Raw genomic sequence first — 13,159 nt, 5'->3', positions numbered from 1 at the left:
GAGACTAATACTTCACATTTTTGGCAGAACTGTTCAGAATCTGCAAAAAAAAATTAATTAAGAAATTCTGTTATTCAAACTTCACATTTGTAATTTAAGCTTGTTATTTTCACATAAAAATGTTTAGAATCTGAAACATGTTTTCACTAATTTCTAAATGGTTACTGGCATAAAACGTTCCCTTATGAATACACAAAATCATATATTTTTGCAAGACATCTGGTGAAAATGCATGTTTTTGAAGATCAGCAATCAATAGGGAAAGTCGGGCAAATTCCTAATGGTGTAGGAATGCATTATTTGAAAAGAGAAAAACATTGACAAAAGAACTATTTGTTTATTGTAGAGAGGAATTATTATTTTTCTCTTTGAATTGCCTTATGTACGAGGATATTTGGAGTGTTTTGAAAATGAGAATGAGTAATTTGAGAGATCTTTCGCCCAAATCATTGAGAGGCAGAATGACTTTCTGAAGTTTGGGTTTTGCTCAGTTAATCGACAAATTTGCTATTAGAAATAAATGAAGGGTGAGCATTTCATTTCATTCTTAGATTTTATAATTTTCTTATCGAAACTTCATGTTGGCGTTGTCTCAAAATACGCAGTGGAATGATGTTCTCATCATAAATTGTGGATTATTTGTATGTGATGCATTCTAATTGTTTGTTACTCCTGTAGCACACACCCCAGCACATTTGTCACTCTCAAAATACATTGATTACTGAATGCATAGATTAGCCAAAAATGTTAACAAACATTCTCCTTCAACGCACTTGTACCTAACTTAAAGCTTAAAATACCAACGAATGATTTTTTTTAAACGATGTATTGAGTTAGAAGAAGGGGCAACTGTTTCGAAGCCAAATAGGCTGATGGAACAAAAGAGGAAGAAGCAAGTTGTGAAAAGGACATAAAGAGTCTACAAAAGGATATAGATGGGTTCAGTGAGTGGAGAAAAAAAGGGCAATTGGAGTGTAATATAAAAAAATGTGCAGTTGTCCATTTTGCTAGAATGATTGGGGAAGCATAATATTATTTAAATAGAGAGGAAGCTGCAGAATTCTGCAATAAAGAGTGATATGGGCATGAATCACAAAAAGTTAACATGTAGGCACTGCAGGTAATTAGGAAGACAAGTGGAATGTTAACCTTTATTGCACGAGTTGGAATATGAAGCTAAGGAAGTCTTGCTAGAACACCACAGGGCATTAGTGAGATCACACTTGATATGCTGTAAAAGATTCATTATCTTAAAGAAGAATATCTTTGCATTAATCGCAGCTCCAAAAAAGGTTCACTCAACTGATTCCAGGGATGAGGAATTTATCATTTTGAGGAAAGTTTAAACAGATTGAGCTTGTACTTATTGAAGTTTAGAAATTATCTTATTGAAACATATGAGATTATAATGAGGTTGATAGGTTAGATGCAGAGAGATTCCCCTTACAGGGGGAAATCTAGAACTAAGGGTAAAGCTTCAAAATAAGAAATCTTGTGTCTAAAACTGGAATGATGAGGAATCACTTCACTGATTCCATTAGCCTTTGAAATTCCTTTCCCAGAAAGCAGGATGAGGCAGAGTCCTTCAATATGTTCATTTTGAGTTAGGTTCATGATTGGTAAGGGAGTTGTGAGTTACAGGGAACATGTGGGAAAGTTGAGTTAAGACAACAATCAGATCATCCGTGAACTTTTTGCAGATGATCAGGTGTGATCTAGAATGGTGGAGCAAGCTCAAGCAGCTGAATGGCATCATCCTGTTCCTGTTTTTCATGATATACTATTTTAGTCCTGTGGGGGAAATGTGAAGGGCATGATTTAAGTGACTGCATGTACTTTGAAATAGAAAATCGTGATTTTTTTTTTAGTTTCACAGAAAATATCATCTGAGTTATCTGCTTTCCAGAATTACTCTGCTGATAATAAGAATAGAGAGTTGCAATCTGTAGGATCTTTGTCACTTACATGGGCATCCATGGGAAGATAACCTATTTAGGACTCTCCACCCTCCAGTAAAATGCAAATGACAGTTGAATAGAAGGAGGTCACCAACTGAGTCAGTATAGCAATCCACCTCTCTTCTCTTGTTTTGTAACTAAAGATGGTAAGTTACTGGTACTCCTGGTAAGATGTAAAGGAGTCTACTTCTCACTCTTCTCACTTTATGTGCCTAAGCTGAAAAATACAGGTATCAGCTGAAAAACAGTGAAAATCTAAGGTAATCCTGAGGGTTGTAAAATCCTTTCACACAATGTTTATTCTCATTCAAATAATTTGGGCATCATGCAATATGTCCAATGTGATGTTTCCTGGATAAAAAAACCCCACTAAATGTACATGATGTATTCCTGTGGTCACTGACCACCTGTCTGCTAGTTAAGTGTAAATCTTTCTCATTCATGAAAGTCTAGGGATAGGAACATGGGAAGTTTTAATTTTTACATGTGCCCCTTTGTATTTGTTGGAAGTCTTCCAGTGAAAATTGTGCAGCAGAGATGGTGACAGATCTCACCCAACATATGTAGATACAGGGCCTTGGATGACAACTGATGTAGCAAAAATATCTGACTATTCATTGTACTTGTTTTGCTGAACTCTCTCAATCATCCTTATCTCACCCTAAATATGAATCATACTTAGAACCTTGAAAGAATATGCATTCTCATCTTTTGTAAGGTGCAATGTGAAAGTCAGTAACAATTTAAGAATCTCTGTGACATCAAGGATTTCTAGCAAAACTTAAGTAATTGAAAATCAACACAAAATCTCTATTGGTTGCTGTCATTTCTATCATAAAGGAAGATGATTGTGATTGTTTTGGAGGCCAATCACCTCCATCCCAGGTCATTGTTCCAGAAGTTCCTCAAGTTAGTGTTTTAGATCCAATCATTTTCAGCTGCTTAATCAAAGATCTGGCCTCCATCAAAAAGTCAGTGAGGATATTTGCTGGAAATTGTACCAGGTTCATCACCATTTACGACTGAAGAACTGAAGAATTCTTTTTTAATATACAGCAAGACCTGAACAACATTTAGGCTTGGTTGATAACTGGCAAGTAATGTTTATAGGTGCCAGTGACAAAATGTAGTTGGTAGCAAAATAAAACCTCTTCTAAATTTGAAATGTTCCATGAAGTGTGAAGAGAACAGAAATATTGGAGATTGTCAAATGCTGACTCTATATCAGACAGCTCCTAAAATAACATAACCTTAGTACAGCACAGTCAAATATATGACAGTGAAGAGATTTCATCCAGACAACAGTCTTCTTTCGCTATGATTGCTAAGGTTGGTGTGCAGCCTGGGTAAACTGTGCGTGGAGCTCCCTTCTTGTTGCATGATAAGGTCATGGCCCAACCAGCACATGAATGACTAGTTTAGTTTTTGGAAGAAAGAAAGATGTACAGTGAGAAGAAATTATGCATTGCAGCATAAGGTTACGGTTTGGGCTATTAGTGGGAGCAGGTGAGTGAAAGCTGAGTAAATAGCAAAATGATTCACCAGTCAGCAAATGTTGATCAAGGGATCGGAGACTGAGAATTCTGTCTGCACATTGTGATCTACATGCTGTAATTTTATGTGACAAGATCCAGTGAATGGAAGAATGCTGAGTAGAAGCTTGTTATGTCGAACAGACCACGTGTTATCTCATGCATTTTACTGAAGGTTTTTGAAACTGGTTTTAAATTAATTCAGGAGAAAGTGAGGACTGCAGATGCTGGAGATCAGAGTTGAGAGTGTGTTGCTGGAAAAGCACAGCAGGTCAGGCAGCATTTGAGGAGCAGAAGAATCGACGTTTCGGGTGTAAGCCCGACACGCTCTCAACATTAAATTGATTCACTGTTGACTTAGGACAGTCATCAGGTACACTCAAAGTCATGGAAGACCAATATGGAGAAACAGAATTTAATGTTCCAGTTTGCAGAAAACAAGTAAGATGTTACACTCAGATAGAATTATATGTTTTGATTGTTTATTAATCAAAATGATCAAAGACCATACCAATGTCTACCCTTGTATTTCCAAGTAATTTCTCTTAACTGTGGCCCATGTGATCCTCGTTCTGGACGTAAAGGGAGTTTCCTGAATAGAATAGAAAACTTGTCATTTTTCTAAGGCTTTGTGGCTTTTTGATAGGCATGTGTTTTCTAAATGTGAGAATTATCAAATGGGTCTGGGTGAGTTACTCTTCGGAAAGTTGGTGTGGACTTGTTGGGCTGAAGGGCCTGTTTCTACACTGTAGGGAATCTAATCGAATCTAAACTAATCTTAATTTATTTTGTTAGGATTTGATTCAAAAACAAATGATAACGGAAACACAGAAAAAAGAAGTTTTAATGAAGAAACTTTCAACCTATCAGATGAACCTCCAACAGGTTCAGTGATTGAACAGTGCATTGTGAGCAGGCAAGAATCAGCTTCAGTGAAACATTGTGAGACCTCATCTTCCTTACCACTTAAACCCAATCTACCAACACTGTCCCAAGAAATCAACTTTGATGTTCTCAATTCAGGGGTAGCATGTTTGACTGGTAGGTGATAAAAACATTAATGCTACTAAAGTTTCACACGGAGCAGAGCTGACCATTGAATGTGTATAATATCCTAGCAGCTGTATTTGAAGACATGTGTGAATAGAAATTATCATTCAAAAGAAAGTTTCATGATATTGCGTTATTGCATTACTGCCCTTCACTGTTTTGGTCTATCTTTAGTGCTTAGTTCCATTCCTGTTATTTATACTCTTTTATCCTATTTTCTTTTTAGATTTTATATTGGAATGTTTATCTTAAGAATTTACATTTTTATATTGATTGACTTTTGAAAAGCAATCATAAGGCAGCAGTGTAAGGAATACTAACAATTTTCTGTTTTGCTTGCTTTGGTTTTCAACCATGTAGCTAACGAAAATAAGATATGATTTGGAGATGCCGGTGTTGGACTGGGGTGTACAAAGTTAAAAATCACACAACACCAGGTTATAGTCCAACAGGTTTAATTGGAAGCACACTAGCTTTCGGAGCGACACTCCTTCATCAGGTGGTAGTGGAGGGCTCAATCCTAACACACAGAATTTATAGCAAAAATTTACAGTGTGATGTAACTGAAATTATACATTGAAAAATTGATTGTCTGTTAAACCTTTCATCTGTTAGAATACAGTGATAGTTTCACTTCTTTCATGTGTAAATCACAAAACCTTTTTTAAAAAAAGTTGCATTCTCAGGTTAGCTGTTAACAATGGTGATAGCTAGACAATATGTTGAAGGTGTTGGCCCCCTGTGTTCTCTGTCTATGCCATGATGTTTAGATTGATTCTAATCTAAAAAGTGAGATAATGGAGTTTTACATAAATTCATGCAGTTTTTGAGCAAAGTACAATGTAACCCTGCAAGTACAAATTCACCCCACAAAATATATGTGTGCATGTGGGTCTTTGTGTGTGTGTGTCTCTGTCTGTCTGGGTTGTGAGTGTGAGAAAGTGTGTGTGTGTTTGTAGTGAGTACAGAGTGTCTTAAGTCTGTGAGGGGGTGCATGTGTGAATGTGGGAGTGTGTGTGTCTGTAAGGGTGAGTGTGGGTGTCTGTGTGCGTGTCCGTGTGTATGTGTCTATAGGAGTGCCTGTGTGTGTAGGAATATCTGTGTGTGTGTATAGTGCAATGGTGGTCACCTGTAATGTGACATGAACCCAAGGTCTCGGTTGAGGCCCTCCCTATGGGTACCAAACTTAGCTATCAGCCTCTGCTCAGCCACTTTTCTCTGCTGCCTGTCCCGAAGTCCACCTTGGAGGATGGTCACCCGAAGGTCCGAGGCTGAATGTCCTAATACACACGCACACCCTTACAGACACACATTCCCACACTCACACATGCACCCCCTCACAGATTTAAGACACTCTGCACTCACTACACACACACACATACACTTTCTCACACTCACAACCCCCAACCCAGACACACACACACACACACACATAGACAAAGACCCACATGCACACATATATTTTGTGAGGTGATTTTGTACTTGCAGGGTTACATTGTACTTTGCTCAAAAACTGCATGCATTCATGTAGAACTCCGTTATCTCACTTTTTAGATTAGAATCAATCTAAACATCATGGCACAGACAGAGAACACAGGGGGCCAACACCTTCAACATATTGTCTAGCTATCACCATTGTTAACAGCTAACCCAAGAATGCAACTTTTTTTAAAAAAAGGTTTTGTGATTTACACATGAAAGAAGTGAAACTATCACTGTATTCTAATGGATGAAAGGCTTAACAGACAATCAATTTTCAATGTATAATTTCAGTTACATCACACTGTAAATTTTTGTTATAAACTCTGTGTGTTGGGATTGAGCCCTCCACTACCACCTGATCAAGGAGCGTCGCTCCGAAAGCTAGTGTGCTTCCAATTAAACCTGTTGGACTATAACCTGGTGTTGTGTGATTTTTAAAAATAAGATAGATTTGGTAAAATTAGGCAGCAGTGCAAAGAAATGGGTACTTGTGCTCCCCTTCCCACTCTTTTAATCATAAGACCAGAAGATGTAGGAGTAGAATTAGGCCATTTAGTCTATTGAATCTGGTCATCATTCGATTATGGCTGAGATGTTTCTCATCCCCATTCTCCTGTCTTCTCCCAGTAATCCTTGATTCCCTTGCCTATTTAGAACTTAGCTATCTCTTTCTTAAATGCACTCAATCACTTGGCCTCTCCAGCCATCTGCAGCAAAAGGTTCCACAGATTAACCACCCTCTGGCTCAAGAAATTCCTCCTCATCTCTGTTCTGAAGATTCGTCCTTTTACTCTGAGGCTCTGCTCCTACGAGTGGAAACATATTCTGTATGCCCACTCTATGTAAGCCTTTCAGTTTCAAATCAGGTTCGCCCTCATCCTTCTAAACTCGATCGAGTACAGATCCAGAGTTGTCTGCCATTCCTCATATGATAGGCCCTTCATCCCCAGGAGCATTCTTGTAAACCTCCTTTGGACCTCCTGCAGAAAGCCAGGACATCAACCCTTAGATATGGGGCCCAGAACTGCACACAGTGTTTCAAATGCAGTCTGACCAGAGCCTTACATAGCCTCAGCAGTACATCTCTGCTCTATTCTCGCCATCTTGACATGATTGCATTCATAACTGCCAACTGAACCTGCATGTAAACTTTAGGATAATCCTGAACCTTGTCATATTCTGATCCTTCTTCCACTTCTTTGCTCACTCTCCTAGCCTGTCCAAGTTCTTCTGCAAACTCCCTACTTCCTCAACACTATCTGCCCCTCCCCCTATCTTTATGTCATCTACAAACCTAGCAACAATGCCCTCAGTTATTTTGTCCAGATCATTCATGTATAATGTGAATAGTTGTGGACCCAATATGGATTCCTGTAGAACTCCACTAGCCACTGTCTGTCATGCTGAAAAAGACCCCTCTATCCCTACTCTCTGTCTTCTGCCAGTCAGTCATTCCTCTATCCATGCAATTTCCTTGCCCCAAACACCATGGGCTGTGATCTTCTTTGGCAGCTGCTTGTGCGGACCTGTGTCAAAGCTTTTCTGGAAATTCAAATCGATTACATCCACTGGCTCTCATTTGTCTAACTTGCTTCTTACCTCCTCAAATAATTCTAGCAGATTTGTCAAGCTTGACCTGCCCTTGGTGAAGCTGTGCACCTGTGATTACTAGAAGATCACCACCAGTGCCTCCACAATCTCCTCAGCTGTTTTATTTACAACCCCGGGGTGTCGACCATCTAGGTCAGGTGATTTATCCAACTTCAGACCTTTCAACTTCCCCAGCCCCTTCTTCTGAGTGATAGTCACTACCATCAGCACTGCCCTCTGAATCTCTTGAAGTTCTGGTATGCTGCTGGTGTCTTCCACTGTGAAAATTGATGCAAATTGCCTATTCAGTTCCTCCACCATTTCTTTAGTCTCCACTATACTTCTTCAACCTTATTAAAGGGCTTTTGCCCGAAATGTCGATTTTCCTGCTCCTCAGATGCTGACCAGCTGTGCTTCTCCAACACCACTCTAATCTTGACTCTGATCTCCAGCATCTGCAGTCCTCACTTTCACCTTATTTTCCAATGGTCCAATGTACACTCTCGCCTCTTTCTTATCTTTTAGGTTTCTGAAAAAAAAATCTTGCAATCTTCATTATGTTACTAGCTAACTTACTGTTATATTTAATCTTCCCTCCGTCCCGCACTTTCCATTTATCCTGTTCTGGTTTTTAAAGGCTTTCCAATTCTCTGGCTTTGCACTGATCTTCACCACAGTGTATGCCTACAACAGACCACAGACCATTATGTGATCCTCACTCTCATATTTTAAGTCCCATACTCTTTCTCCTGTCTTGTATTAATATCTTTTACAAAAACCCCTTTCTACCATACATGTTAATTTTGTTCCCAGCATTCTTCCGAGATCCATGCTGTCTCCGACAGTCCAAGTATAGGGAGATCCAAGATAGTCCAATATATTATCTAGACATTTTAATGGTTCTACATTTAACTCAGTTATTGAGCCTATTAGATGTTGCAACTCTTTTTAGTAAAATAAATCATGATGTTTGACTGACCTTTGCATCTTTGTTTGGTCATTTGAAATAATTGTGTAAAATTGTGTTTTGCTTCAGGAGCCAGAGATAAGTCTGGTCGTGCAGTTGTGATAATAACAACAAGAAACACAATCTGGCTAAATCCACATTGTAACGTTCCTGAACTCGTGCGGCTCCTTATCTACTTTTATAGTATTCCTAGGTAATCCAGCAATTTCTTTGCATTTCATTGCAGCAGTAATTTATTACCTACACAGTAATTCTTTGAGCCCATATGTTACGCAGTTAGCTGGACATTAAATGACCTGTACTGTACTAGAATGAACAACAAAAATGATAAAGATAGGAAAGGAAAGCTCATTTGTAAACTCCTCAAGAATATGGCAAAGGAAGTGGGATTAAACAGGCCGTGAATATTTTCAGCTTCAAGGGCAAGAGAATCAACATTTATGATTTAGCATAGTTCTAATTCTGATTAGCAACTAATGCATTGAATTTTGATTTCATTAAGCAGAAATATATTTTGGATGTGCAATTATATTAAAAGTGAGAGAAAATGAATGAATCTTAAATTATATGTTATACTTATTCAATTAAATGTTTTGAAAGATAATCTGGTTCCAGGATAATGTTCAGTTTTATAAGATGCCATATTGTGTTGAATGTATGTCACTGATGTGCAGTGTGCAACTCAAGAGTTCAGGTTTGTCAGTTTTAGTCATGATAGTCCATTGTATTTTTAATGATATCTTTGAGTTCGGGTCTAAATGTCTAGATTGGTTTGAACTACGAACCAATAACACTAAGAAAAGGATAAGTAATATAATTTTAACGTCAAATTTTGATAGTTTATTATTACAAGATCCTGAAAGTTTAATTTTAATTGCATCACATGCATAGTATGTAAGATTATATTGATAAAATGTGTTCATTTTCATCTAAGTAAGATTTCTATTTTGAAATTTACATTCATAAATTAACAGAATAATATCATGATTAGAAATTGAGTTCTTATGTCTTGACGTTTTCCAAGAATTTAAGTACACATTTGTTTTCATTAACATCTGTATCTCATTATAAAATTCCAAAGATTGCAAACTTTTAAACTTGTAGATTCTGTACTATTTGTGAAAATTTTGTTATCTAGTGACGAAATATAATTGTTGATCAAAATTACCGTCTGAAGTAAAAGTGCATATACATGGTTACAATATAGATGCTAGCCCTGTGTCAAATTAACAGTTATGTATCAAGATTATAATTTTATGTGATTTACTACAGTGTGTTTTCTGCTCTTTAGACAAGACATCCAAAGTGCAGGACTAACTATTTTGGTGGATGCCCGGCGTTGCTCTCCTGTACCAGCATTGTTTAAGGCTTTCAATACCCTTCAGGTGAAAACTTCAAAGTACCTTTGAAAGTTGCAAACTATTAATTCCTCAAAGTAAACAATTATACTACAAGACTGTTTATCTTTTCCTGTGTTTAATTGTGATAATTTTTTCAGAATAATTTTAAAAGTAATATTCATTAGTCAACTGTCAATTACAAACACTGTAATTTTAAGTAAATATTCACAGTAAAATTTAAAGCCCTAAGCAAATGTCTTAATTAGAACAGAAGCTCCTCAGGAAGAATTTTCCACTTAAGTATTCATCAATAAACTTCTCTTATCCTAATATCAGGGGTTTATGGATGCTACCACAAAACCTCTGTTCACAATGCCTCTGGCAATAAAACAGCCAGTACCAACTATATTTGGGCTGAGAAGTGACAAGTAATTCCTGCAGTGAAATTGTGCAGCTGTGATGATTGGTTTCTGACAAGTGAATTTGTTTTTATTCATGTCAGCCACTGAGACCTTTCCATTTGACACCCGTTGATTTGAGTTTAACTCAATTTTTTGTTGCTTTACTGAATTGAATGCTGCGTTGATACCAATGAAAAGTCTCACCTCTTGTCAGGCATTCTGTTGTGGTTAGGCTGGGAAGTGTTTAAAGATCAACAAAGGATTACTAAAAATTAATAAAAAGAACAATGGTAAATTCTAAAAGAAACTAGTGCAAAATATAAAAATGGATAGCAAAAGCTTATGTAAGTATATAAAGGGGAAGAGAGTAGCTAATGTTAATCCTTTGGAGGATGAAAATGGGTAGGGTACTGGGGGGAACACTGAAATGGCATAGACACTAAATCAATTTTGCCTCAGTTTTCACTATGGAGGATGCTAGTACTATCCCAATAGTAATATGTAATGCAGAGGTTATACAAAGTAGGAATTTGGGAAAAGATACTGAGCAAACTGTTGGGATTGAAGGCAGCCAAGTCCCTAGGGCCTATTTGCCTACATTCCTAGTATCTCAAAGGAAATGTCAGTGAAGGTAGTGAATCCATTGATTCTAATATTCCAAAGTTCTCTGGATACTGAAAAGGTTCCAGTGGATTGGAAAAATGCCAATTTAACACCCTTATACAAAAAGAGAGGGAGGTATAAATTAGGAAACGACAGATCAGTTTAACATCTGCCGTTGGCAGCACAGCCAGGGACTTCTGGTAGCAGTACGCCCAGAGCAGGAATTCCTGACCTGGCAGCGGAACCAGGGACTCCTGCTTGCAATGGGCCTAGAGCTGGGATTCCTGGTACCCATGGCAGTGGCAGCAACATGTTATTCCTAGAATCGGGACTCTTGACATCATCAAGGCTGCAGCTGAGCCAGGAATTCCCACGATGTTGTGCCGAACATTTGCCCTAGCTTAAGCACCTATCAATGTACCTATCCAATTGCCGCTTAAAGGTCACCAATGATTCTGACTCTGCCACTCCCACAGGCAGCGCATTCCATGCCCCCACCACTCTCTGGGTAAAGAACCTACTCCTGACATCCCCCCTATACCTTCCACCCTTCACCTTAAATTTATGTCCCCTTGTAACACTCTGTTGTACCCGGGGGAAAAGTCTCTGACTGTCTACTCTATCTATTCCCCTGATCATCTTATAAGCCTCTATCAAGTCACCCCTCATCATTCGCCGTTCCAATGAGAAAAGGCCTAGCACTCTCAACCTATCCTCGTATGACCTATTCTCCATTCCAGGCAACATCCTGGTAAATCTCCTCTGCACCCTCTACAAAGCTTCAACATCTTTCCTAAAATGAGGCGACCATAACTGCACACAGTACTCCAAATGTGGCCTTACCAAGGTCCTATACAGCTGCAACATCACCTCACGACTCTTGAATTCAATCCCTCTGCTAATGAACACTAATACACCATAGGCCTTCTTACATGCTCTATCCACCTGAGTGGCAATTTTCAAAGATCTATGAACATAGACCCCAAGATCCTTCTGCTCCTCCACCTTACTAAGAACCCTATCGTTAACCCAGTATTCCGCATTCTTATTTGTCCTTCCAGAATGGACAACCTCACACTTGACAGAGTTGAACTCCATCTGCCACTCCTCAGCCCAGCTCTGCATCATATCTAAGTCCCTTTGCAGCCGACAACACCCCTCCTCACTATCCACAGCTCCACCAATTTTCGTATCGTTTGCAAATTTACTGACCCACCCTTCAACTCCCTCTTCCAAGTCATTAATAAAAATTACAAACAGCAGAGGACCCAGAACTGATCCCTGCGGAACTCCACTTGTAACTGGGCTCCAGGCTGAATATTTACCATCTACCACCAGTCTCTAACTTCGACCGGTTAGCCAGTTTTCTATCCAACTGGCCAAATTTCCCACTATCCCATGCCTCTTGACTTTCCGCATAAGCCTACCATGGGGAACCTTATCAAATGCCTTACTAAAATCCATGTACACTACATCCACTGCTTTACCCTCATCTACATGCTTGGTCACCTCCTCAAAGAATTCAGTAAGACTTGTAAGGCAAGACCTACCCCTCAAATCCGTGCTGGCTGTCCCTAATCAGTGTCTTTCCAGATACTCATAAATCCTATCCCTCAGTACCCTTTCCATTACTTTGCCTACCACCGAAGTAAGACTAACTGGCCTGTAATTGCCGGGGTTATCCCTATTCCCTTTTTTGAACAGGGGCACAACATTCGCCACTCTCCAGTCCCTTGGTACCACCCCCGTTGACAGTGCAGATGAAAAGATCATTGCCAACGGTTCTGCAATTTTCTCTCTTGCTTCCCGCATAATCCTAGGATATATCCCGTCAGGCCCAGGGGACTTGTCTATCCTCAAGTTTTTCAAAATGCCCAACACATCTTCCTTCCTAACAAGTATCTCCTCTCGCTTACCAGTCCGTTTCATACTCTCCTCTTCAACAATACGATCCCTCTCATTTGTAAGTACTGAAGAAAAGTACTCATTCAAGACCTCTATCTCTTCCGACTCAATACACAGTCTCCCACTACTGTCCTTGATCGGACCTACCCTCGTTCTCGTCATTCTCATGTTTCTCACATACGCATAAAAGGCCTTGGGATTATCAACTGCACTCTCTCCCTATTCCTTGCTTCACTGTCACGTGGCACCGGCAACAACCCAGAGATGGTGACTCTGTCCGTCCTAGCTTTTAGCTTCCAGCCTAACTCCGAGCTCCTGAATGACCTCCCCA

The 13,159-nt window shown here is 39.0% G+C and overlaps 1 protein-coding gene across 4 annotated transcripts in view; it reads left to right on the top strand.

Annotated features, from left to right (window-relative positions):
- The window catches only part of plekhg4 (pleckstrin homology domain containing, family G (with RhoGef domain) member 4), a 223,422-nt gene that overhangs the window by 87,762 nt on the left and 122,501 nt on the right, over positions 1-13,159 (top strand). For all 4 annotated transcript variants that reach the window (XM_043707122.1, XM_043707121.1, XM_043707119.1 and 1 more), the window contains exons 4-6: positions 4,286-4,531; positions 8,649-8,772; positions 9,871-9,964. In XM_043707122.1, the coding sequence (XP_043563057.1) occupies positions 4,286-4,531; positions 8,649-8,772; positions 9,871-9,964 (464 nt within the window). The remainder of the gene's footprint in view (positions 1-4,285; positions 4,532-8,648; positions 8,773-9,870; positions 9,965-13,159) is intronic.

Source organism: Chiloscyllium plagiosum, chromosome 17, assembly GCF_004010195.1.
Source record: "Chiloscyllium plagiosum isolate BGI_BamShark_2017 chromosome 17, ASM401019v2, whole genome shotgun sequence".
Lineage (NCBI taxonomy): Eukaryota > Metazoa > Chordata > Chondrichthyes > Orectolobiformes > Hemiscylliidae > Chiloscyllium > Chiloscyllium plagiosum.
The sequence above is the reverse complement of the archived record's forward strand: the minus strand, read 5'-3'. Positions and strand labels throughout refer to the sequence as shown.